Source organism: Passer domesticus, unplaced genomic scaffold (assembly GCF_036417665.1).
Source record: "Passer domesticus isolate bPasDom1 unplaced genomic scaffold, bPasDom1.hap1 HAP1_SCAFFOLD_131, whole genome shotgun sequence".
NCBI lineage: Eukaryota > Metazoa > Chordata > Aves > Passeriformes > Passeridae > Passer > Passer domesticus.
The window spans coordinates 1-26,249 of NW_026989923.1; the positions used below are offsets into that span (position 1 = coordinate 1).

Sequence of the window (26,249 nt, forward strand, 5' to 3'; positions counted from 1 at the left end):
GAGGAAGGAAAAACAAATGGTTTGCTTAATAAAAAAGTCACATTAGAACTCATGGGAGGGAAAGGACCATACCCCACTGAACACCCACTGCAAGAATTGTGTTTTTAGACATGACCTCAGCGTGGGATTGGATTTTCCTCTCACTTTCCAGGGCTTGGAGGGGTCAGTCCCTGCTGGAACAGCAGGAGCAGATCTGCAGCTGCTCCCTCAGCCCCTCTGGCTCCCCAGCAAGGGAAGGGCAGGTGCTCAGGAACATTCCCAGCCCCACCACCCCAGGAGCTGGGGCCAGCCCTGAGCTCCAGCCCTCCCAGCTCCAGAGGGGCTTCCAAGCCCACCTGCACACACAGAGGGGCAGGAAAACCCCACCCAGACAGGGCAGGAGGGGAGAGCCAGGGCAGCTCGCCCCAAATCCCTGCAGAGCCAGGTGTGCACAGCTCCTGAGCTGCTCCAGATCATCTCTGCAGCTCTCCTGTCACATCCCGTGCTGCAGCCTCTCTCCACGGGGCTCTGCATCCTTGCTGTGCCAGCTCCTGCACAGGAACTGGAGGAGTTTCCAGACCCCAGATCCCTTCCACCATTTACACTCCCTGTGACCACAGCTGCTCCAGCACAGGGGTGCTTTTGGCAAGGGGGAGAGAAGCAGGGAAGAGGGCCCTGATTTCCCAGCTAGAACAGGAATCTGCAGATTGTTTGTTATTCTCTGGGGTGATTCATGCCCTCTTGCCATTCCTTTCACACACAAAACCACTTCCCTTCTGCCAGGCTGCTGCAGGGACTCCTCTCCAGGGCTCAGGTCACAGACCCACCCCTGCCCTTCCCTGTGACCCTCCTTGCCAGGCTGGGAAATCTTGCCCCCCTCAGCTGGAGCTTGCCTGGCTGCCTGGAGGCTGAAATCCTGCTCAGCACAACTGGAAGGGGAGGCAGAGCTGGGATTCATTAAAAGCAGCTGCAGGGGGAATGCAGGGCTGGGAAAGCAAACCGTTGCTTTGCTGTTGTTGTTGTGCTGCTTTCTGAAATGACAAGCAGCACCTGACTGTCCAAGAGAGCTCAGGCAGCAGATCCAGGCTCAGCCAGTGCCAGGAAAACCAATAAAGCAGGATTGGCTTCCATGTCCATGTGAGAGCACTGGGGAAACTGAGCCTGTGCTGAGGGAAGGGTTCTGCTGCAATTGCATTGCCTAAATAGTGTGTGAGCACAGCAAACACAGAAATCTGAGCCCCCCAGGGAGTGCCCCCTGCCCAGCTCCACGCTGGAGCTTTCCTCTGGGTTTTGGCACCCAAAATGAGAACACACAAATCCCCACAGAGGGATTTCCCATCCTCTGGAGCCAGGGGAAGCACCCAAATCAGCCCAGCCACTGGAGCTGCTCCCAGTCCCTGCAGGAAGTGCCAGCTGATGCCTTCAGCTTTAACTTTTGTATTTTTCAGCTTCTGTGCTGCTTTAGTGTGCAGTTCTGAGCTTCGTGTGAAGTGTTGTAAGCTCTCTGCACAGGGTAGGGAGACAAAACAATTCCTTCTCTAGCTGGGGATTAAGGACAACCACCCAAATCCCACCCAAGAGCACAAACAACGTGGAATGAAGAGGGAAAAACAAGCAGATGGAACTTCATAATAACCTAAAGCTGTAATTGACAATTAGCTCCAATATGCAAATGGAGCAGAACTTCTAAAAGTGACAGACCTGTCGTGCATTTTGTGCCCATTTTGGTTCATCTTGGGTTCATTTTGGTTCATCTTGGGTTCATTTTGTGCCCATTTTGGTTCACCTTGGGTTCATTTTGTGCCCATTTTGGTTCACCTTGGGCTCATTTTGTGCCCATTTTGGTTCATCCTGGGTTCATTTTGTGCCCATTTTGGTCCATCCTGGGTTCATTTTGTGCCCATTTTGGTTCATCCTGGGTTCATTTTGTGCCCACTTTGGTTCATCCTGGGTTAATTTTGTGCCCATTTTGGTTCACCTTGGGCTCGTTTTGTGCCCATTTTGGTTCATCTTGGGTTCATTTTGTGCCCATTTTGGTTCACCTTGGGCTCGTTTTGTGCCCATTTTGGTTCACCTTGGGCTCGTTTTGTGCCCATTTTGGTTCATCCTGGGTTCATTTTGTGCCCATTTTGGTTCACCTCGGGTGCAGCCCTGGCTGGGCTCTTGTGCTGCCCAAGGTGCATCCACTGAGGAGATCCTTTTCATAAATCCCTGCTCTATTCTGTAACCCTGCTCCAGCTCAGCCTTGCCAAGGCACCACAAGAACTGGGAACAGGGAAACCTGAGGCCCTATTGATAAACTCCACCTCAAAGCAGCATTTTAGCCCAGACCAAGGCTGGTTCCCTTGGACTGAGGGATTCAGTGAATTATTTTCCAGCAGGTTCTGGCGAACACAGGAACAGCAAACCTCAGGGTGACACCAAGAGTGGGGTGAAAATGCTGAAAATACTCACGGAGTCTATGATGCCCTGCAGGGCCTCAAAGCCATCGTTGACAGGGAAGACATGATCTCTGCTGTCAGCAATCCGGGCCAGCTGCCACAGGGGGAGGAAAAGGAACAGAAATGCAAAGGTCAGATCAATTAGGCTGCAGGCAGCTAATTAAGACTTCTCCACTTGCAAATAAAACCCTCAAACACTCTCTCTGGATTGCCCCTGTACTGTGGTTTATTAAGCAGCAAAATGTTTGTCTTGTTAGCATGATTGGCTTTATAAAATTCCATATCAGGGATCAGAAAGGACTTGGAGACAAGACAGAGTGTGGCTTTCACTGTACCCCGGGGGATAATGACCTTTAGGGCAAGGGCTGAACCCAAAGAAGGTTGGACTCCATAATCATGGAGGTCTTTTCCAACCTGAACTCTTCCACAATTCTTTGAAATGACATCACAGGCCTGATTCACCTCTCCTGCCAGGACAGAGAGTTGGTCCTGGGCCTGTGTTCAGAGAGGAGTCAGGGACACAGCAGGGGATGTTTTCTGAGAGGAGGCTGAAAGGTCCCAGAGGAGATTCAGAAACCTCTGTGATGAGGAGGAGGAGCCTTCCTGAGGAGGTGGTCAGCCTGGACATCACTTACCTGAGCTCAGGACAGCCTGGGCATCACCTGCCTGAGCTCAGGAGTGCCTGGACATCACTTACCTGAGCTCAGGACATCACCTGCCTGAGCTCAGGACAGCCAGGACATCACTTACCTGAGCTCAGGACAGCCTGGGCATCACCTGCCTGAGCTCAGGGCAGCCTGGACATCACCTACCTGAGCTCAGGACAGCCTGGACATCACCTGCCTGAGCTCAGGGCAGCCTGGACATCACCTGCCTGAGCTCAGGACAGCCTGGGCATCACTTACCTGAGCTCAGGGCAGCCTGGACATCACCTGCCTGAGCTCAGGGCAGCCTGGACATCACCTGCCTGAGCTCAGGGCAGCCTGGACATCACCTGCCTGAGCTCAGGACATCACCTGCCTGCAGCTTCAGCTGCCAGCAGCACACCAAGGGTTAAGGCAGAGCTCCAAGGCCAGCCCAGCAGTAATGAGCTCTCCATGCCTCTGCTGGAGTGCTTCAAGGCCAGGCTTTGTTCCAGTAAATCTCCCCTGGCAGAGGTACCAGAGGCTCTCTGCAGCTCCTGGAGGCAGCAGAGCAGCCAGAGATTCCTGCCCAAGGCCATGGGCTGCCCCTGGCACCCAGAGGAGCCAGGAGGGCAGGGAGGCAGCTCACCCTGCCTGGGCTGCTGGAGAAAAGCTGGATGTTCACAGCTCATCCCCCCCAGTCCTCATCCATGCTGGGATTTCAGACACAGCCGTGTAATTCCAGCTCATTTTTCACCACCTGAATGCTTTAAGGAGCAGCTGTCTGGGGTCTGCTGCATCAGGCCTGGTCTCTGAGACATTTTTATCCCCTCTTGGCTCTTCCTGTGACTTTGGGTCACACCAGTCTCTGGGTTTGATCCAAGGGAGGTTGTTTTAAGCCCAGTGTGGTTTGACTCCTTTTCTAAAAGCTGAAAAACCTGGGAAAAGTCTTCCAGCCCCTGCTTGTGTGCAGGTGTTTCACTCATTTAGAAAAATGTCAGTTGTTACTGTGTGAAATAGAATTCATGGACACAGCAATATTTAAATGAGGAACTTAGAATTCAGACAAAACCCTGGGAAATATTTCTCACTAAGGAAACTGTTTGATTTTACAGCATGGCTTTCCCCTGAAAGAAAAGCTGCACTGAAGCTGAAGGGTTTTATGGTGACCTTTCAGATTTATGGGGAAAAGCATCCCCACGTCTTCCTGCCTCCAGCTCAGACAATTTGCTGCTCCCCCTGTGCCTTTGCCCTGTTTTTTTCCTCTTCCAGCAGGAGCAGCTGGGAGAGGCAGAGGGGCAGATTCAGACAGAAACGACCAAACCCAACAGGACGCAACCACGCCGGGCGCTGCCTTCAGCCAGGAATAGGAGAGGAAACCCTGGAGGAGCCCTGGGCAGGGGGCTCAGGGGGTTCAGGGGGCTCAGGGTGTGGGGCAGGCTTGGGCAGGCTCTCAGGGCTGGGGCTCTCACCTGGGTCTCGTTGAAGTCCTTCACCCCCACGCAGTACACGGTGGCCCCCAGGTCCCGCGAGCGGTTGGCCTGCACAGGACAGGAGGGACAGCGCGGTCACCAGCGGGGTGGGAACCCCAAAATCACAGGGGTTTGGGAAAGCTGCAGAGGGCAGGCCTCACACACTGCAGGACTGCACTCAGAGCTAAGCAGGAGCCATAAAATCCGCCAGCAGAAAAATGATATGAGGTGTAGAAAGTAAGGACAAATAGAACAATGGTCTGTGCATTAATGCTTGTCTAGAAAAACTCCCTAAGCTGCAGAAAAGTCTATCTAGTAAGATATTAGCAAGTTCTAAGCTTAATAATGGAGCTCTGTGCATTGTGTTTTAATGCTCACAAGCAGGGATTGTATTCAAAATAAGCAAGCATTGCTTTAACCAAAGGTACACGTGCTTATAGTGGTTGGGTGGAGCCACTGTCAGTGTGCTTCTGCTTTGTGTGATTGGGCAAAAACCTTTTAAAGTGAGTTGTAACACTGAGTTCTGTGTCTGCTGGCATCTTCCCATTGCCATAACCATGGAGTGAGGCTGATGCTGGAAAATAAAACAGCTCCAGAGGTGTTCCCCAGCAGTCCCACCCCAGCTGTGATCTGTACATAAACCCTGGCCAGCAATGAGGGGTGCCCTGTGCGAGGCTTCCCCAGAGCTCCCGACCATAAATTCACCCTTCTTCTGTAGAATGAGCAAAGGGGGAGCCTAGCAGAAGAGCACTTGAAAAGTTTTCCTCCCTGATTGTGTAAAATCAGGGTTTTATCTCCTGCAAGAATTGCTGTTGTTTAGTAAAGCAACTCCCAGGTATTTGGGGGATTTTTAAAACCTAATCAGTTCACCTTTCTAGCTCCTCCAGCATCCCAAGAGACCTCAGACAAGCTGAATCAATTTTCTTTTCCCAAGAGACGTCAGACAGGCCTAATCAATTTTCTTTTCCTCAATTTTCTTTTCCCAAGAGACATCAGACAGGCTGAATCAATTTTCTTTTCCCCAATTTTCTTTTCCCAAGAGACGTCAGACAGGCTGAATCAATTTTCTTTTCCCCATTTAGGGCCCATCCCATATAACAGTGACCTAAAATGCTTTTGTGTGTTATTTCAGACAGGTGTGCCTGACACCCAGAGGTGAGAGAGGCTCCATTCCACCTGCCCCAAAACTGCATCACACCAGTGCTCACAGCATCCTGAGCTGAAGGGAGAGCAGCCACAGGTTTGATTTTCCTGCTGCCTCACTGAAATTGCATTTATTTTTGCTCCAAATGCCTGGGTATGAGTGCAGTAATTTAATTTTCTTTCAGCAGAACAAGAACACTTGACTGAAAACTCCTTCCCAGAAGAGATGCTGGTGAGTCAGACTGGGTGGGAAGACTGCAGCCCTGCAAGTCCAACAGCAAAGAGCTTTTTGAGCAGAAAAGCATCATCCCAGTTTTACTCTGGGAAGCTTCAGCCCAAACTCCTGGAGCAACTCACAGAGCGAGTTCAGGATCTCCTGCCACAGCCCAGAACTCTTCCTCCCCAAACCAAAACAAATATAACACTGCTGACCTTTCAACCTGCTCACTCACCTCTAAAAACAAACTTGTTTTTCTTGTGGATTTTGTATTTCAGGAGGGAAATAAAAAGAGATGAAGTGTAAGGACAGGAGCTGGAGATTCAGAATGTTTGCTGGTTTTACTCTACAAACCCATTCCTTTTGTTGTTATTGGATTTAATGCTGCACTTTGGACAGACTGAGAGGAAAAATCCTGTCCATAGCAAACCCATGCAGCAATTGCCTCTGCCAAGTTTAGGTCATCCTGGTTTGACTGACAAGTGCCAATTCATCTCTGCAGGGAGGACATCCAAGGGAACATTCTGCAGCAAAGCTCTCAGTGCTCACCCCTCTGTTTAACACTTTGCACGGTCCACTAATTTAATGAGGATGTTGAGAATGTGCGCTTGAACCTCAGGGATGTTTGTGGCAATGTCAGACTTGGTGATCTGAGGGATTTTTTAATGTGGCAGAAGCCACCAGCCCCTTTCTGCAGTCGTGACTTTGTGTGAGAGGGGAAAAAAATGAAAGTGAAAATATTCAGCATTTTCCCAGAGCAATCCAGTAAACACTGAAACTTTTCAGCTGTGAACAATTCCTCCTTCTGTGTTTATTTTTAACTGGAAGTTTTAACCCCTCTCCTTTCCCTGAACAGTCTCAGCTGTGGTGACTCAGAGGCTGCTGCTGTCAGTGGTTATCCTTTGCATTCCTGCCTGCAGAGCACCAAAGTGGAGATTTCTCACTCAAAAAGGTTTTCCTCATCCTTTGCAGCAAGCCCAGACATTGCAGTCTCCCTGACTACCAAGTGCAAGTCACTTACCTCCCTCTCAGAGTAGAAAAATAGATCCTCGTGGAGCTCTCCATCTGTCAATGCGATGATGACACTGGCAGTTCTGTAACCTGAGCACACAAACCTCCTTTAAACCACTTCAAACCACCTCAGGAAACATCCTGCCCGAGGGCACAGCCCTGGTGCTGCTTCAGGCCAGGGAATGAGACTGCAGCCACCAAAAACCCAGGGCAGTCTGCTCCTGGTTTTATTCAGAAATCCAGAGGGGCTTTTTCAGCTTGTGACAGAAAGCTCAGTTGGGATTTAAACAAAGAGGGTGGGGAAAGGGCCTAAAATCCTCAGGATTCCTGAGCAACATTTCAGGAACATCATTAAACCTTTGCAGCCTTCCCTTCCAAACCAGAAAGTTTTTACATCAATTACAGGGAAGGAAAGGACATTTTTCTGCACTTAGTGCTGGTTTTAATAATTGCTGGTTAAAAAAAATATTTTACCTAACAGCTTCTCCATGTATTTTTGTTTCAGAAGGAAGAAGAAATGTCTGAGTCCTCCAGAAAAAGTGAGGTGCTAGTTTTGGTGAGGGTGGGCACCTGCAATCAGCCTGGTTCCCCCTTTTGGCCTGAAATATTTTCATTCCAGCTCTTCAAAGTTCCACTTGCTCTTTTTCCCTTTCAGGAGCACTTCCCTGACTAGCATCACATCCCTGCAAGAACAGAAGCCACCCCACCCTTCCCACAGCAAAGCTGCATTTGGGATCTGTTAAAAGTTTTCAGTCAAAAAGAAAGAGAAAAAACCCAAAAAATTAAATGGGTCAAGAAGGGCTCTCACCGTGAACATTCTCGTAGTAAATCTGGTAGTAAATCTGTTCACTTGCCTGAAATCAGAGCAGAGGATTATCAGCAATAAATCAACAACAGGGCCTTGTGAACAGCAGTTTGTGCAGCAGAAAGGAAGGGACAGTGGCAGGGGGTGTCACATCTGCAGCTCACACACCAGCTCTGCTCTCTCATTCACAGAGCAGGGTTCACAGCATTCCTGCAAGGCCCCAGCAGCCAAACCAGCCCCAGAGCTGTCTCCCACTCTGAAAACCCTGTCCACCTTCATCCCTGAGAAACATCCTAGGCCCAGTGCTAAATATTCCTCAAGCTCCAGCTCAATTATTCCAGCTGCAAATAAACCAGCAGCTCTGCTCGGTCAGCCGAGGCTCTGCTGTGTGTTCACATTTCAGTGCTGGGACAGCACTCCCAACAGCCCAAAAACCTCCCAGGTACCCACGTGGGACAGAGGAGGGAGGGAGTGCAGGAGCTCAGCTTCAGAGAAACTCCTGAGCTGGTGAAATATATAAAAAACATGGCCAGAGGAGAAGGCAATAAGGTTGCAGTTACTTGGGCACCCCAGGTGTGAGCTGTGAGCTCAGCCCAGGTGGGGCTGAGAGCTTCCCACCCCTCCTGGACACAGAGCCACAGGAACTCAATGCCACTTAGCCTTCCCCTAAGCAAAAAAAAAGCAGAAATAAAGAGAATTAGCAGAGTTTGCAGCTCCAGCACTGAGCCCTTGCACTCCCTGTCCTGGCTGCAGCAAAGGGACAGGGTCCCACTCACCCACCAGGGAATTTCCACCCGTCCCCAGTGCTGAGCAGCCCCTGAGGGGCACAGACCCTGCCCAGCCCTGAGCCTGCCCCAGTTACCCTCTCAAATCCTTCGTGCATGTACGTGTCCCCTCCTGGCAGCACCTTCTGCAGCTCCTCCAGGCCCTGGCGGATCTGCTCCCTGCAAGGAAGGCAGGCACTGTCAGAGCCAGCAGAGAGCCACCAGGCTGTCCTGGCACTGTGACACCCAGCAGAGAGCCACCAGGGTGTCCTGGTGCTGTGACACCCAGCAGAGAGCCACCAGGCTGTCCTGGCACTGTGACACCCAGGAGAAAGCCACCAGGGTGTCCTGGTGCTGTCAGAGCCAGCAGAGAGCCACCAGGCTGTCCTGGCACTGTGACACCCAGCAGAGAGCCACCAGGCTGTCCTGGCACTGTGACACCCAGCAGAGAGCCACCAGGGTGTCCTGGTGCTGTGACACCCAGCAGAGAGCCACCAGGCTGTCCTGGCACTGTGACACCCAGCAGAGAGCCACCAGGCTGTCCTGGCACTGTGACACCCAGGAGAGAGCCACCAGGCTGTCCTGGCACTGTGACACCCAGCAGAGAGCCACCAGGCTGTCCTGGCACTGTCAGAGCCAGCAGAGAGCCACCAGGCTGTCCTGGCACTGTGACACCCAGCAGAGAGCCACCATGGTGTCCAGGTAGTGTGACATCCAAGAGAAAGCCACCAGGCTGTCCTGGCACTGTGACACCCAGCAGAGAGCCACCAGGGTGTCCTGGCACCCAGCAGAGTGGCTGATGGACCCAGGGTGTCCTGGCATGCAGGGCACAGAGATTGGGGAACATTAATTACCCCAGTGTTTGCACAGGGTGGGTGCCTCTCCGAGGATGCGGAACACAGAGTTGTGCTCCCAGTGCTCCCAGTGCTCCCAGTGCCTGGGGAAAGCAGCCCAGCAGCACCATCCCCGAGGGCAATATCCACACTTTTCATACATTTCTTCCTAAATAAATATTCCCTGCTCAAACCCCAGCAGCTGACTTGCACCTGGCTCCCTTTCCTCACACCCTTGCTGCCTTGAGCACGCCAACATCATCAGGCAGCTGCAGAAAATGACACAGAGCATGCTGGCACCTCCAGTTTATGTGGAGCTGCACCTCCAGCTCCTGGTCCAGCTGCCTGGGAGCCTGAAGCCTTTCCCAACGGATTATTGGGATCAGGGTGTGTGGTTTGGCTCTTTCCAGGAGTGCCAGGCACAGTGGCAGAGCAGGGCAGTGATTTGTTGTTCCTCTGGTGGCAGACACCAAGCTCTGGGTGCCAAGCACAGGCCAGGAGCCCTCAAAGCAGGATAAAAGCCTGCAGTGTGGGGGGTGTACCTGAGCAAACTGCTCACACACAGCTGTGCCAGGAGCCACTTTTTAACCCTTTCAGAGAGGGCAGTCAGTGTGGTCACACAGCCAGAGCTCACACTCAGAGGCTGGCTGCTCTGCTCAGCGTGCACAGCAGAGATTCCCTGGGGAGCAAAGACTGCTTTTGCCTGAATTATCAAACTTCCAAAAACCCTTTTTGTACCCGTGAGAGCCCAGACTGGTCAGATACAAGGTTCCTCCTCTCAGGACAAAGCAAAGCTGGGTGTAAAATGGAGCATTCCCTGTGATCAAAACTATTTCTGAGAGGTTAATACTGACATTTTAAAGCATGCAGCCAAAGTCATTAAAGTTTGTCAGTCCAGACCCGTTAGAGGCACTGAGTTTTGCCAAAAGCAATGCCCAGCACCCTCAAATTCAGATGAAACACCCCACAGAGGCAGGGAAGCTGTCCCAGGTGAGAGAGGCCAGCACAGCCTTTGTTTGCCCAGTAAAACCCAGCTGGCTCTGGGAGCAATCCCACAGCAGCATCCTGCTGCCAGGCAGCATTTCTGGGACAGCTGGGTAAATATGGAACACATTCCCACACGGGGAACGTTCCAGCCTCAGAGCCTGGGCAGAAAGGAGATCCCTGCAGTGGGGTTTGCTCCCAGGGTGGGACAGCAAGAGGCAGGGAACAGGTTTTGCTCTGGCACCCATGAAATAAACGTGGTTTATTCTTTTCATCCCTGCAGGAAGTGGCAGGAGATGCTGAGGCTGGCTGGGCTTGAGGGCATTTTCAAGGCTGGTGTGAGCGTGCACTGCTCTGTGGGAAGGCAGCCAAGCTTCCTCCCCATGGCAGCTGCTCTGGTATGTGATTTCAGACATGCAATATGTAAAACACATGCTGGCTTATACACTCCACACATGTGGGATGTATATTTTTGCTCCACGTGGCAATGAAGTTAACAGAGGAAGCGAGAGCGATTTAAGGACCTCGTCCAGCTCTCCTTGGAAGTCAGAATAAAATAATAAAATTAAAAAAGAAAAAAAATCCATCCTGTGGATTTTCCTGGGATTAACTTGGGGTCTGTAAGGGGGTGGCAGGGACACGCTTCACAAACAAGGCAATCTGGCATTGCCAAAAATCCACCCCAAACTCTCTTTGGCTGTGACACACCTTCAGACCTTCGAGGAAATCACATTCCCCTCTAGCCAGGAGTGTGGGTGTCACCTCTGCCTTCCAAGCCTGCTTTTATGGGAAGGGAGTTTCACCCATCTGCAGGAGAAGCTGCCAGAGGATGCTCCACAGGCACGGAGTCTGCTTCTCTGGCAAAATCCTGAATCCCTGAAGGAAACCAGTGTGAGCTGAAACCCTGGCTGAAGGACTTTTAGGAGTTGAAATTAAGCAGGGAAGCCCTGCCCTGAGAGGCCTTGGAGCATTCCAGCAGTGAGGATGGGCTCTACCAGTGCTGGGAAGCTCAGAGGTGCCACAACACGTTCCCAGTGGGATGGAAATCACTGAGGAGGGTGAAGGAAGCTCCAAGGACACAGAAGCTGCTGTGGACCTTTAAACCTCTCCTTACCTGTCTTCTGTTAACCTCATTAGAATTGTCCCTCTGGTTGAAAAAACAATGAAGGACATCCTCAGCTGAGGGCTGGAGGAGAGAAAAAAAGTGAATTAATGTGGTGGTCAGAGCAGAGCTCTGTGTGTGTAACACAATCACCCCCTGCCAGCCCAGTTACACCTTGACAGGATGAAAATGTGGTTTTGAAAATGCGTTTGAAACCTTGGGGAACCCTTGTAAAGGATGCAGAGAACACTGGTGTCACAGCCTTGGGATTGTTAAAGCAACAAAGGCTTAAATGCACCCTGAGACAAGGGAGGGCTCCTTGTGTTTGTCACAACACATTCCCAGGGATTCCTCATCCAGGGCCTGGAAGCCACAGCCACAGGCTCTCCCTGCAGCCCCAAATTCTGCAGCTCAGGGACAGGAGGATTCCTGCCCCCCAGGGAAGGCAGGCAGGAATAGATGGAATTATTTTATCTGCCCCCCAAGAGCTGATCCGGGGAAGGCAGGCAAGAATAAATGGAATTATTTTTTCTGCCCCCCAGATCTGATCCGGGGAAGGCAGGCAGGAATAAATGGATTTTTATTTTATATTTATTTTATATTTATTTTATCTGCCCCCATTGGGCACAGAACAGGAGCGTGGGGAGGAGCAGTCAGGGGAGGATGGGAGGAAAGCACCGGAGCCCTTTCTGCACCACGGGAAGCAGCAGATGAGGCACTGGGAGGCACTGGGAGCCCCCAGGAGCCTCCTTACCTGATGAACTTGCGGGCCAGGTGCTCCACAAAGTGATAGATCTCGTTCCAGTGGTGCAGGACACTGCCTGACCTGGGGACACAAGGGTGACAGCACAGTCAGGGTCACTGCCCTGTCCCACACTGCTCACTGAGGCGTTTGCCTCACTTTGTTCAGCACTCACTGCCCGTGCCCTTCCTCCAAAGAGATCAAACTGTAATCAACATTTCCTACTCGACTTTAAAAATCAGGAATAATTCCCACCCCGTGCAAGGCTTTGAGGCAGCAGCTCAGGGCAGTTAGGCTGGGCTTTAACACAGCCTTAACCAAACAAACCCTCTGTGAGTGAGGAGCTCTGCACAACGTTTCAGATTAATTCCACCCACTCACTTCCAAACCATTGCACAGAGCTTTCAGCTCGAGTGTATTCTGAGAATTACAGCAGCTGGAGGAACAGATTATTAAACTCCTCCAGTGTTTCCACTGTGCCAGAGACTGGGAGAAGTAAAACACCTTAGTCCACATCTCAGCTGCTCTGGTTAATTCTTTCACACCTCTGTTAAAGACAAAACAAACTAATTTTGCTCCTCAGGAGAATAAACCATGGGATGTAATGGGGTTGGATTATTCTTCTTTATGTTGTAAGAAGGAGGAAAAAATTAGGTTAATCAGAATCTTTCAGCACAAAATGCCCCTTCTGGCATAAACACTTTTGTGAACACTGGAATATTAATATTGGGGAAAAAAATTTCTTTCCTAGAGTTGGAAAATAAATGTGTCATCACTTATTCAATTCATTGAGCACAATTAGAAATATTTATTGGGGAAAGAACCATTCCAGCTTCAACAGAAACTTCACTGATCTGCAGCCTGAGGAAGAAAAGGTGAATGTTTGAGATGGTTTTTCACTTCCCAGGAAGAACTAACTTCCTTCCTTCCTTCCTTCCTTCCTTCCTTCCTTCCTTCCTTCCTTCCTTCCTTCCTTCCTTCCTTCCTTCCTTCCTTCCTTCCTTCCTTCCTTCCTTCCTTCCTTCCTTCCTTCCTTCCTTCCTTCCTTCCTTCCTTCCTTCCTTCCTTCCTTCCTTCCTTCCTTCCTTCCTTCCTTCCTTCCTTCCTTCCTTCCTTCCTTCCTTCCTTCCTTCCTTCCTTCCTTCCTTCCTTCCTTCCTTCCTTCCTTCCTTCCTTCCTTCCTTCCTTCCTTCCTTCCTTCCTTCCTTCCTTCCTTCCTTCCTTCCTTCCTTCCTTCCTTCCTTCCTTCCTTCCTTCCTTCCTTCCTTCCTTCCTTCCTTCCTTCCTTCCTTCCTTCCTTCCTTCCTTCCTTCCTTCCTTCCTTCCTTCCTTCCTTCCTTCCTTCCTTCCTTCCTTCCTTCCTTCCTTCCTTCCTTCCTTCCTTCCTTCCTTCCTTCCTTCCTTCCTTCCTTCCTTCCTTCCTTCCTTCCTTCCTTCCTTCCTTCCTTCCTTCCTTCCCGATAACCCAATCAAGAGGGAAAATTGAGAGGTGAGGGGTGACGCACATCAGGACTTGCTCTCAGTCAGGAAACTCAAACCCTGCTGCGTGCAAACCCCAAATTGAGAGAACAGAGACACGCAGAGCTCAGCCCCAGGTGCAAATTCCCCCTGGATGGATGGGATAACTCAGAGAGCTTGAATTCCACAGGCACTCCAGGCACAAATCATTTCCTAGAACTGGCCTGGAAAAGAAGTATTTATTGTCTTTAGGTGGTGGGGCATAAAAACCACTTGACTTTATAGCAAAGGTCACATCAGTCTCCAGAAGACACGGAGAGCAAGGCTTGGTTAATCAGAAACCAATTAATCCTTGCTTCAGTGAACCAAATGTCACTTTAGACTATACATTCACCTCCCAAAATGAAGGTTCACTCTTTTGCTGAGCACACATTGTCCTTCCTGCACAGCCATTCCCACCTGGCCGGGCAGCTCAGCCTGCCTGCAGTTCTTTCCTTCCTCTGCTGTCAGGGGGCCAGAAATGCCCAGGCCTGCACTTAGGAAAAAGCACTCCTTGTAAATAAAATGCATTTTCTGAATCACACTTCAGACTTCTCATGTTCTTCACTCGGCCTAAAATGGACAAACCTGACACAACCAGGAAAAATGGACAAATCCGACACAACCAGGAAAAATGGACAAACCTGACACAAAAACCTAAAATGGACAAATCCGACACAAAAACCAAAAATGGACAAATCCGACACAAAAACCAAAAATGGATAAACCCAACACAACCAGGAAAAATGGACAAACCCAACATAAACAGCAAAAATGGAGAAACCCCACGCAAAGAGCAAAAATGGACAAAGTCAACACAAAAACCAAAAATGGACAAACCCGACACAACCAGGAAAAATGGACAAACCTGACACAAAAACCTAAAATGGACAAACCCGACACAAAAACCAAAAATGGATGAACCCAACACAACCAGCAAAAATGGACAAAGCCAATACAACCAGGAAAAATGGACAAACTCAACACAAACAGCAAAAAATGGACAAACTCAACACAAACAGCAAAAACGGACAAAGCCAACATAAAAAACAAAAATGGACAAACCCAACACAACCAGAAAAAAATGGACAAACCCGACACAACCAGCAAAAGTGGACAAAGCCAACACAACCAGCAAAAATGGATAAACCAAACACAACCAGAAAAAATGTACAAACTCGACACAAACAAAAATGGACAAAGTCAACACAACCAGCAAAAAATGGACAAACCCAACACAACCAGGAGAAATGGACAAACCCGACACAAAAACCAAAAATGGACAAACCCAATACAAATACCAAAAAATGGGCAAACCCAACACAACCAGAAAAAATGGACAAACCCAACACAAACAGCAAAAATGGACAAACCCGACACAACCAGCAAAAATGGACAAAGCCAGCACAACCAAGCTTTCTGCAGCCAGTGCAGAGCTCACAAAAGCAGCTCGCAGTGCCCAGCTCCCTGAGCTGTGTCACTCAGCAGCCACACTGTAAAAGACACTTCCTTTGCTCAGTGAGGCAGGCCAAGAACTCTGAGTAGCATGAGTGTTTCTAAAGTCCAACTGTAAGATAAGAAAAGCCAATTTTCAAATAGTTCTCTCCTCATATTCCCAGAAGGAACAAGACAATCAGCGAGCCAAGGCTTTGCAGCTGAGTGGCTGATGCTTTAAAGTTGCAATTTAGGAGAAGACTCATCCTGAGCATGCCAAAATCTCTTCTGGAGAAGGGCCCAATAAATGGAAATTAAACCCAAGCAAACCATTCTCTTCTTTAACAAGAGAGTGAGACATTCAGGGGCCATCTCCAGAGTTTTGTACCCCTAAGGGTGTGGAGAGAGACACTGCAGTGGCTCCTGCCCTTCAGCAGGTGCCCTCCTCCTCCTCACTGGGACAAGGTGCTCCAGAACCCAAAGCTGCAGCAGCTCAAGCCTCCCCAGCCTTGGTCCTCCTGGCACTTTTTCAGACTCCACTTTTCCATTTCTGCTGTTGCACCTCTCAGGGGAGCTGTGGGTTTATCCAGGCCCCCACCAGAAGGGTCACAGAATGGAGCCCACACTCTACACCAAGACCTCAGGTGAGTGGAGTGCTCTGCAGCTGGCAGGACATGAAGACACTTGGTTCAGAGGCTGCTGTTGATCCAAAAACCTCCTTAAGCTTTCCTGGGTTTGGACTAGCTGCCAGAGGTCTTGTGGCTCTCACAGATGCCATTTACCTGTGCAGCATCTCTTTATTAGCTCTTCAAAAATAACACAAATCAGCCCAAAAGCATCCTCTGCCTTCCCAGATCCTGCAGGAGCAGTTCTGAGAGGCCTCCAGAGCACAGAGGCTCTGAGGGGTGATGCAATCCTTGGAGGAAACGCTGTTATCTCGTGCCACACTCCACACCAGACAGCTCACTGCCAAACCCTGCAGGTCACAGACCCACAGGGGCTCAGGGCAGAGCAGGACAAGCCTCCAAGCCCAGCCTCAGTCCAAGAACATTCCTCTCCTCCTGGCTGCCAGGGGGTATGCAAAAAAACCCAACCAATAAACAAGTAGCCATGAGTTAATTTCTGTTAATCAGCAGATGAAGTGCAGAGTGCTGCAGGCACACACTCGGTCCTGGCTGGAAGGGAGCTGCTGCCCGTTCCTTCCACCAGGAATGCTCATCCCAGAGGCATCACAGGGTAAAAAACACATCCACAGGTCCTGACTGGCAGGGATTTCACACATGAGCTCAGCTCTCTGCTGTTGCCTGCCCTTGGCAGAATTGGGAGTTAATTACGTTCCTTCAGGCAAAAAGGCACAAAAATGCACAAATTTCTCCACCCTGCCTTGCTGGCGTCCTCAGCCCTCATGCTAACAGAGAAAAATCATCCCTCCACATCCTTGCAGGCTCCTGCCACACTAACAAAATGCACACCTTGCTCTGGATGCAGGGAAAATCCTGATGCTGGGAAAATCCCAAATATTCCAGCTGTGCTGGGAGAGGGGAGGTTTGCTCACTGCAGTCAGCTTGGGGTGGCCACAGCCAGCAGTAATTAATCACACTGGGAATATTTTTACAAAAAATGTACAATTTGTCAGCAAGGACAAACTTCTGGGCTTTTTAGCAACATCTCACTGCTTCCCTCATTGTTCTGTATCTGAATTTTCACTCTGTGCCAATTCCTTGGCACCAACTTGTGGAGCCTGAGCCCACAAATCCTCTCACAGAACACAAAAGGAGAGACCACACCGGCCCAGCCAGTAAGCCAGGCCTACCTTCCACAGCACTGGGCTGATCTTGGTGTGAGCTTCACCCTGGGGTGCTCAGCACCTGCACAGGACCCAAGCAGCAAAGAGGACACAGCCCTAAACAGCAAACAGCTCCTCCAAAGGGCAAGCAGCACCTCCAAACAGCAAAATTAAAGCTACTCCAAATAACATAAAGGTACTCCAAATAACATAAAGGTACTCCAGATAACATAAAGCTACTCCAAATAACCTAAAACTTGAGTCTAAATTGAGAACATAGACACAGTTTGGGATTTGGCCATCAAAGAACAAGAGGCATGGTCTCTGGAAGGTTCCTCACCAGGGCATGGGGTGGAACCAGATGATCTTTAGGGACCTCCCAGCTCAAACCATGCTGTGATTGCATCCAAGTGTTGAAGGAAATGTGATAACCAGCTCCACCACAGAAAATCTCTCACCAGTGGTTAAACAAGCAGGTCCAGGGGTGCATTGTACTCAGGAACAGCTGAACAGCCACAGTGCTCCTCCAGAATTCCACTGGAGACCAAGGAAATTCTTACATCAGCTCCTGGTCATTTCTGCACCAGAAACATCCCAGGACAGGAATTCTGCAGCTGCCAAAGCAGGCTTTTGTTGGATACCTTGATATCCACACTGGGGCCAGGCTGCCTGCTTTAAAGCTCGTGTTTGCACCCAAATCCATCATCCTGTGAGGGAGGCTCAGAACTTGTGGATTTTACTGGGGGAACAGCACAGAACTGGAATGAAGGACCTGCTGAAGTTGCATTAGCTCAGGGGTGTAACACAGCACATCCATGAGATGTGAGCAGTCCTTCAGTCCTGCTTCAGCTCCCAGGGAAATGCAGCTGGCAAAAGCTCTCTGCAGCACAAATCATGCTCTGGGCTTGTTTGGGTTCAGCCTTTTTCCATTTGTAGCAATAGAGTTATTCCAATTAATTACTGAAAATGAATGAGCCAGGTAGATCTTTCTACTGAATAAATGAAATAAATCTTCCCCCTGGAGCATCAGGACCACTGGCACACTGAAGCAGCCAGTGTGTCAGTGTTAGGTTTTACCCAGTATTTTGTAATAAAGGGTTATGTAATTCCAAGTCATTTGTACTGATGGAATGTGGGAGCTACTGCAAAACACTCCAGAGGATCAGTCAGAAACTTTGTCTGTGAGTGCTTTTGGCAACTTGCAAATACTTTCCTGTCTCTGAAATTGATGGTTGTTCATGGCAGTGCCATGGCTCTGGCAGGCATCACCTCCACTGTTTCCAAGCCTTTGGTTCAAAAGAGCTGCTCTTGATCAAGAAAATCAGGACAACCATTTCAGCTAGTATTTTTTAAAGTTTTTTCTTTCTTTTATTTAATTGTCGTATTGCTTTGGTATGAAGCTTTCCAAAGCTCAGCACAAAATGATTCCACATTGCTCCATCCACATCTGCAAAGAGCAGCACTGCTGCAGTGCCAAGGAGGTGACAGTGCCACAATTAGTGATGAAAAAGTGAGGCAGGAAGTTATCTTCTGCACAAACAGCTAAACACTCAAAATATGCATTTGATTAACTGAAGAAACAAAGAAAGTGTGACTCAGCTAGGGGAAATAAAGCTCTTTAAATGAGGCTCTCGAGCTGCTCTCCATCCCAACAGCTGAGTTCAGCCCCCTCCCAAGGGAGTAGCCCCTCTCTGGGCTGGTTTGTACCTGGAGCTGCTGCTGTGGGGGCAGCTGGGGGGGCACAGGGGCAGGGACCCAGCCCGGGGGCACGAGCAGAGCTCCCTGCTCCTCTCAGCCCTGGAATTGGTGCCTGCAAGAACAATTCTGCATTCCCTGCTCCTCTCAGCCCTGGAGCTGGTGCTGCAGGAACAATTCTGCACATCCCAGACCTGGAGTTGGTGCCTGCAGGAACAATTCTGCAGATCCCAGACCTGGAGTTGGTGCCCGCAGGAACAATTCTGCATTCCCTGAACATCCCAGCCCTGGAACTGGTATTTGCAGGAACAATTCTGCACATCCCAGCCCTGGAGCTGGTGCTGCAGGAACAATTCTGCACCTCTCAGCCCTGGAACTGGTCTCTGCAGGAACAATTCTGCTCCTCTCAGCCCTGGAATTGGTGCCTGCAAGAACAATTCTGCATTCCCTGCTCCTCTCAGCCCTGGAGCTGGTGCTGCAGGAACAATTCTGCACATCCCAGACCTGGAATTGGTGCCTGCAGGAACAATTCTGCACATCCCAGCCCTGGAATTGGTGCCTGCAGGAACAATTCTGCACATCCCAGCTCTGGAATTGGTGCCTGCAGGAACAATTCTGCACATCCCAGCTCTGGAGCTGGTGCTGCAGGAACAATTCTGCACATCCCAGCCCTGGAATTGGTGCCTGCAGGAACAATTCTGCATTCCCTGAACATCCCAGCCCTGGAATTGGTCTCTGCAGGAACAATTCTGCACATCCCAGCCCTGGAGCTGGTGCTGCAGGAACAATTCTGCACCTCTCAGCTCTGGAATTGGTGCCTGCAGGAACAATTCTGCACATCCCAGACCTGGAGTTGGTGCCTGCAGGAACAATTCTGCATTCCCTGAACATCCCAGCCCTGGAACTGGTATTTGCAGGAACAATTCTGCACATCCCAGCCCTGGAGCTGGTGCTGCAGGAACAATTCTGCACCTCTCAGCCCTGGAACTGGTCTCTGCAGGAACAATTCTGCACCCCCGGCTCTGGGGAAGGCAGAGGGGTCCCGGGTGCTGCCCTGCTCCCAGGCACTGCTTGAAGAACCTCGGGAGCACACTCAGCTCAGTAGACACAAAGCTCCCACCCTGGGAAAGCCTGTAACGATGTGATCACAGAGCACAAAGGGATTTAGGCACCCGACCTACCAAAGAGTTACCACAACAATAACAGAGCAAGAGTCGGGAGCTGCAGAGCTCCCCTGGGGACACAGTGGCTCCCACAAAACCCAAACCCAAAGGAAACCTCCTCGGTACCAGCCCGTGCCCAGGGAAAGAGCTCAGTGGGGAAGAACAAAGCAGGGCTGACTTACTTGTCCAGGATGAAATACAAATCAAAGCCCCCGTAGCAGGCAGGGCCACCGTTCTCTCTCTTCCCACCTTGGCCATCACAGGTGAGGGTAAAAACTGCGAGGAAGGCACACTGGAAGCCAAATCTCAAGATGCTCTGCTTTGCAATGGCCATTATATCCAGAGAGGAGGAGAAAAAGAAATCTCTTCTTCCGAGGCTCCTTTATTTCCCAGGTTTCTCCACAAAAGCCATTCAATAACCTTTAAAAGGCAGAGATGTATATTGTATTCCTTAAAACTCCACTCGCAACAGTTGTCCACAGGAATTGCAAGACTTTCCCCCTTGTTTCCCTCGCACTTCTGTTTCTTGGTTTCAGATTTCAAGATGCACAATACTGTATTTCACTTTTTTTTTTTTTTTTTAAAGGGACTTGACCCTCAGTCTCCCTCGCAGCTCTGGGAAAGCAGCACCATTGTTTGCCAGGAGCAGCAGCAGCCTCCTCACAAATCTCGCTTTGTCACGGACTTCAGAAAATACAGGGAGGGTTTGTGGCTTCCCCCCCTTTTAATTATTATTGTTATTATTAAAGATGGCAAGCTCTGCTTTTCCTCAGCAAGAGAAGCTCACAGAATGCCATCTCGTGGCCACAACTCCAGCACGTTCACAGCTGCACCAGGACTGAGCACTCCCAGCATGGAATCTCAGCCTAAGCTGAGTTAGGACGGACCTAAAGCCCAGCCCATCCCACCCCTGCCCTGGCAGGGACACATCCCACTGTCCCAGGCTGCTCCAAACCCTGTCCAGCCTGGCCTTGGGCACTGCCAGGGACCCAGGGGAACCACAGCTGCCCTGGGAATTCCATCCCACCCTCACAGGGAGGAATTCCTTACCAAAATCCCACCTAAGCCTGCCTTCAAGGCCATTCCTCCCATCCTGTCACTGCATCTTTGCTCCCCACACAGACAGAAGAGATGTGCAGAGGACAGAAGAGATGTGCAGAGACATCTTTGTCCCCACAAAGACAGGAGAGATGTGCAGAGACATCTTTGCTCCCCACACAGGCAACACCTGAGTTTAAAGACCTTTCCAATCTTGGGGCAGCTTCCCAGGAGTGCAAAGCCATGCCAGGCTTCCTGCCTGGCATTTTCTCACTCCTGAGGGGTGCCTGGGCTTATCAAAGCCTGCCCCAAATCACCAGCCTCAGTTCAACCCCTAAAGCCTAAACTCTCCCTTTCCAAGGAAACTCAGTGGGAAATGTAAATCCGTCCACACTCACCTCTCCTGTCTCCCTCCACGAGCACCACAGGCCCCAAAAGCAGACAGGAGAGCTCACAAGGAGCACCTTTCCCCACTGAGGGAGCCCCTGTACCAGTAAAAGCTGAACTGGAGGTGCCAGGGGCTCCCAAATTTCCCTCCCAGACCCTCAGGCCACACCAACAACCCCCATCTCCTAAGTGCCAACCCCTGGTGAGCGGAGCAGCTTCCAGGGGATGCAATGCCCCTGTGTCAGGGTTTGCAGCTGCCCTGCACTGCTCAAAGCATTACATTTGTCTTTAAAACATCCCTGAGCAAAGCTGGAGGAGGAGATCAGGTTCTCTGTGGGGTCAGGGTGACACGAGGCCCAGGAGAGCTTGGGGAAAAGCCAAGGAATGAAGCATCAGGTGGAGCTGTGAGGGCTCTGAGATGGAGGGAGCTGCTGGCCAAGGGGAGCACCGAGCTTCATCCTGAAATTCTGGATTCCTCCAGGACTAATCCTCGGGTGTGTATTTTTGTTTGTGATCTGGTAAGAGCAGCACCAACACCCACGTGGGACACAGGAGGGGTGATGCAATTTGTCTGCCCTTTCTCCTCCTCACTAAAAATGCCAGAAACAAGACAAATTATGAAGATTGCAGGTTGTGTGTGAGAGACCTTGGGAAGGCTGAGTGTGTTCTGGTCAATAATGAGGTGTTTTAATTGCACACAGAGGTGCAAAGTCAAGCTCCAGCTGGTGCCTTTGGCTTTGGGAGCACCTTTGGGTGACTCTGGGCTGGTTCCCTTTGGCTCCCAGGGGTCTGACCTGGCTGATGGGTAATGGATTTTGTCAAGATCTAAAAATCCCACTCCCTGTTTTGCTGGGGACCTCAGGAAGCTGCTACAGCACCGTGTGGAAGCTCCCCACACTCCCAGTGTTGTTCTGGCAATGAAATTATCTCAGCACAGGAATTCCTGCAGACACCTTGGAGTTCTGGCTGTGTCTCCAGTGCTGAGCTGGAACTGGCACCACTGCACTCCCCTGGTGCTGTGGCATTGCAGGCTCCTCTGGGTGGGATCGAGGGCCTTTTCCATCTCAGCTGTGCAACTCGAGGCTGACACTCAGTGGCCAAGAGGGTTTTTTTCTTCCCTGGACTGCTGTAATTTTTCAAAGATTTGAGCAACAAGAATCCCAGCCTTGCTTTATGTTAGGGACAAAACAACTCTGTAAATCCCACAAAGGTGACTTCCCTTCCCCTAAAAAAAGATAAATTAATTGTTTTTCACTTCTTTCTATCTGCCTTTTGTGCCCCCTAGATTTTTAATGTGAAGCATCTTTCCCCGGGCAGGGAAGGAAGGTCCTGCCTGTGAATGCCTTGTTTGTGCCTTGCCCAGCTCTCTGGCTGTGCTGGGGTGAAAAGAGCAATGAAAGGGTTCAAATGGGGCAAAATATTTTCGTGGATGTGTTCTTAGATGAAAAAGTGTAGAGTAATGACAAACAGGCTGGAGTTATTCCATGATGGAGGAATTTAATTGAAAGCTCTGCTCACCAACTGATCTGTTCTCAATCTTCAGGAAGGAACCTCTTGAAAGAAGAGATGCCAGGGAATAACTCCAGCAGGGTTGGGTTTGGGCAGCAGCTACGAGGCTGCTGCTGGAGCATCCCACGAGGCTCAGGAAAGGCTCAGGAAAGGATTTACACAAAGTTTTCGTTGTGGCAGTAGGTGAGGGCCAGATATTGAAGGACATCGAGCTTGAGGCACGATCCCAGATTGAATTGGGGCTCTTCAAAAACAAGGAAAGAAAAACAATTACCACCAGACAGACTAAGATGCTGTTAAGTGCTCTGGGTTAAGTCATCAGTCAGCTCTGAGCTGAAGGACAGAGGTGCTTAGAAACACCTTTTTTATTGACTGGGCATTTCAGGGGAGCTCAGTGTGGCCAAAACACCCTGAGCCCAAAATTAAGCCCCATTAAGTTGTAAGGGTTTGGTTTGGGTCATTTATGGGGCTGTGACCCCACCCTGTGCCACTCCTGATCTGCAAAGATGTCAAATTCATTGTACAGCTGCCGCAGCCCTTGGTTTCCGTGGGTTTCGAGGTGGAAGAGCAGCAATTGTGCATTATTCATTCCCCAAGGAAACAAATGCCAGGTCATTTAGAGACAGAATTCCTCTGTTTGCACTCACCGTGAACTTCATAACCCACATAAGTTGAGAGCCCTCTGCACATGGAGAAGATGTCTGGCCCATAAGATTCGAGGTCACGGATGGTTCTCCTGACGAGGGTGAATGTGATCTCCTTTGCAGGGGGTCTTGGACGGTTCTGGTTCTAAACACCAAACACCAGCATTCAGCAGGATCAGTGCCCTGCTCTGTTCAACTCCTAGTTTTAGTTGTTATAAACATTTTAAGAATAATCTAACTGGCCAAACATGTAAACCCTCCGCTGGAAGCATCTGAACAAGGGTATTCCAATTTTCAAAAGCTGAAAGTTACATTGTTGTAAAATATAATTGAAATTGATAAAAATATCTAATTAATAGTGTGACGAACCTGGTCTTTAAAGCACCTGTTGGTTTTGAAAACAGCAAGGTCTCACTTTGCACTAAGAACAGCTTTCCAAGTAGCTGCTCCTTTTCAATCTTACCCTGATGTCTGCAGCCAGCTGGGGAAGTGCATCAAAGCTGGGCATCTCTGTTCTGTTCATGATGGAAAGGTAGCAAGCTCTCTCTGGCAGCACTTTGGTTGCCATAAAACCCTGGAAAATGAAGTTATTGACCACATGGAATTTAATCATCAATACTGGAATTTGTTACATATTTTTATAAGTAAATAACAGTTTTTACTGGATGTATGAGCTGCTCTCTGAACAAGAGACTGCACTCACAGTGTCATAGTTCCAGATGGTTTTCCAGTACTCATGGTTGGTCTTTTGCTCAATACTTGCCACCAGCCATTTCCTATTGATGGTCATGATTTGGTAGCCCCCACTAATGGAGATTTTCTTGCTTACTTCAGTCTGTTGATGCTAGAAAAAGAAATGAAAGAACACTTAGGCTTTCAAGTGATTTCCTCCCCAAGGCTTTAGAAAAATGAAAGATTCAAGGAGATCTCCGAAGCAGGGAACACAGAAAGAGCAGCATGGTGCAATTGTTCATTTATACTCACATAATTAGCAAGGGCTGGAGTCAGGATGAGCCCAAGAAGGACTGCAGTCAAAATCTGAAATGAAAATCAAATACAAAATGAAACTGCAACTCTGGCTGACAAATCTGGTCATGGCACTCCTCCTTCCCTTTTCCTAATCTGGTGTTCAAGGCTCCTCCTTGGATCCCTTTTTTGCTTTCAGCCTGGGATTGCATCCGTGCCCCCAAAGGGAGGCACCCTCGCTGTACCCCAGGGTGCTCACAGTAGACACATTTCACACTTGCTCTCTCAAGAGCTGAACCTCAAGTTGTTTCTCAGAGCTGTGCAGGCACACACAGGCATTCTACAAGAGTAAAGAGGAGAAAGCTTTTCCATTTCTTCTGCTCTGGCATCCCAGGAAGGGCTTGATGCACTGGTGCAGTGCTGCAGTGGTGCAAAAGCGTTGGCAATAACGGGCAGGGATGAGGCTTCCTGCTTTCTGAATAATGTACAGCCAAGCCGTGAAGAAAGCCTTCCCTGCTCAGCTCCTCTGGGGAACAGGGGCTGAGCTGCTCCTTCTGGAGGAGCACAGTGTCCCCAGAGAAAGCCTTAGTGCTGCAGAGAGGCAGAAGCCCTTCAGAGAGACAAAGGAATGGGTCTGAGTCAAAGTTTCAGTTTAAAAGGAAGAAAAGCATGCATACTTACAGAGAAATCCATCCTGACTGCAGAGCTGATGCTGCTGAAGGCAGAATAAATGATGTGAGCCTCCCACCTTTTATTTGTTTTCAGAATTAGGTGTGGAAGGGCTGAATGCTGCAATAAAATTATTTTGTCGTTTGTTTCCCTGCTGCATGTCCCTGAAAATTATTTCCTTGTGTAGCTGCTTGATAAATGTGGGGATTGTACTTTTGGAAGTTTTGATCTGCTGGAGTCTGATGATTATGAGGTAGGAATCTGTTGGTAGGCAAAAAAAGAAAATGTTTTATTGCCTCCTTCAGCAATGCCACGTGTATGATGTTTCTCCTGCTCAAGCATAACCCCAGTGCCAGAGCAGTGTGAACTTTCATTGGAGCTTTTCTTGATGTTCCAATTTTTGGGATAGATTACAGGAGGTAAGGATTTAGCTTTGTGGATTCCCAGCAGTGTTCCTCTCAATAACGCATTGGCTGCAGTAGCCATGTTTTGGGGAATTATTGCTCTTGGAGATCAGATTAAAGGGGAGATGGTTTGTGGCCTCAGAGGGGAGGCTGGGAAGGCTACAAGAGCCATCAGTGTTCTTGTGTCAGGCTTTACATTCAGGCTTTACCCCAACTGGGAACTTCAGAGGGAAACGTGGGAGTGACACTGCTCATATCAGGAATATTGGTTCCCTGACCCAGGCAGGGAACAAGGGATAATCACTCACCCCTGACAGCCTTGGAACATTATCTACCCGTGCCACAGCCTGAGTGGAACAGGACCATTGTTACCAACTCGGGACAGGCCAGGGTGGAAATCTCCTGGAATTAAGGACAATCATCTCATCCTGACTCACAAACAGCAGTGCTAAGTGGGGCCTTTGAGCTGCCCAGGACTGCAGTGGGCTCCTCAAGCTTCTCCTGTGGAGTGGGATTTCTCCTGGAGCTTGCAAAGCCTCAGGTTTGCAGTCAAAATTTGATTCCTTGAAGGCTGGGCTGGTATTCCCCACTCCTTGAGACTCAACCCTCACCCAGTGAGAAGTGCAAAGGCATTTGACCCCTTTCAGTGAACTCCAGGGGAATTTTTAACAGGTCCTTCTGCACACAAAGATAGAGATGTAAACAGCTCTGGGCCTGTGTGTGTGCCCAGGAGTGATTAGGGTATGAATGCTGCTACCTTGAATCTATATCTCAGTCTTTGTTGTAATTGTAGTCAACGCTATTGAATCGCCTTGTAAATGAGTCAGTGTTTAAATGCTCTTAAACCCTTTGCACCCTCACCCTTTGCACCCCTGGGCTCTGTGTATGCCATTCTGCAGTGGGATCAGCTGAAGAGGATTTAAGTATGCAGGAGAAGTATT

General features: G+C 49.7%; 2 protein-coding genes across 2 annotated transcripts; both read right to left on the minus strand.

The window, feature by feature from the left end:
- Window positions 1–2,373: 2,373 nt before the first annotated feature.
- LOC135291841 (anthrax toxin receptor 1-like) lies at window positions 2,374–20,472 on the minus strand. The gene is made up of 8 exons (XM_064406094.1): window positions 19,874–20,472; window positions 12,129–12,200; window positions 11,387–11,458; window positions 8,554–8,635; window positions 7,695–7,740; window positions 6,897–6,976; window positions 4,516–4,584; window positions 2,374–2,514 (listed from the first exon to the last, which is right to left on the minus strand). The coding sequence occupies exons 1-8, from the start codon at window positions 20,023–20,025 to the stop codon at window positions 2,389–2,391; spliced, it is 699 nt and encodes a 232-aa protein (XP_064262164.1). The 5' UTR covers window positions 20,026–20,472; the 3' UTR covers window positions 2,374–2,388.
- A 2,160-nt stretch (window positions 20,473–22,632) lies between these two features.
- Window positions 22,633–24,301, minus strand: LOC135291848 (gastrokine-1-like). Its single transcript, XM_064406105.1, has 5 exons — window positions 24,254–24,301; window positions 23,973–24,113; window positions 23,733–23,843; window positions 23,273–23,414; window positions 22,633–22,869 (listed from the first exon to the last, which is right to left on the minus strand). The coding sequence occupies exons 2-5, from the start codon at window positions 24,057–24,059 to the stop codon at window positions 22,781–22,783; spliced, it is 429 nt and encodes a 142-aa protein (XP_064262175.1). The 5' UTR covers window positions 24,060–24,113; window positions 24,254–24,301; the 3' UTR covers window positions 22,633–22,780.
- Window positions 24,302–26,249: the final 1,948 nt, after the last annotated feature.

What these genes read in the sequence shown, in the direction of transcription:
- LOC135291841 (XM_064406094.1), bottom strand. Translation starts at nt 20,025, where the DNA reads ATGGCCATTGCAAAGCAGAGCATCTTGAGATTTGGCTTCCAGTGTGCC. An exon ending in TGCACGAAGGATTTGAGAGG is followed by an intron (nt 7,741 to 8,553) that starts GTAACTGGGGCA and finishes CTCTGATTTCAG; the next exon opens with GCAAGTGAACAGATTTACTA. An exon ending in TTACTACGAGAATGTTCACG is followed by an intron (nt 6,977 to 7,694) that starts GTGAGAGCCCTT and finishes TTGTGTGCTCAG; the next exon opens with GTTACAGAACTGCCAGTGTC.
- LOC135291848 (XM_064406105.1), bottom strand. Translation starts at nt 24,059, where the DNA reads ATGACCATCAATAGGAAATGGCTGGTGGCAAGTATTGAGCAAAAGACC. An exon ending in AGCTGGCTGCAGACATCAGG is followed by an intron (nt 23,415 to 23,732) that starts GTAAGATTGAAA and finishes TTTGGTGTTTAG; the next exon opens with AACCAGAACCGTCCAAGACC. An exon ending in TGTGGGTTATGAAGTTCACG is followed by an intron (nt 22,870 to 23,272) that starts GTGAGTGCAAAC and finishes TTGTTTTTGAAG; the next exon opens with AGCCCCAATTCAATCTGGGA.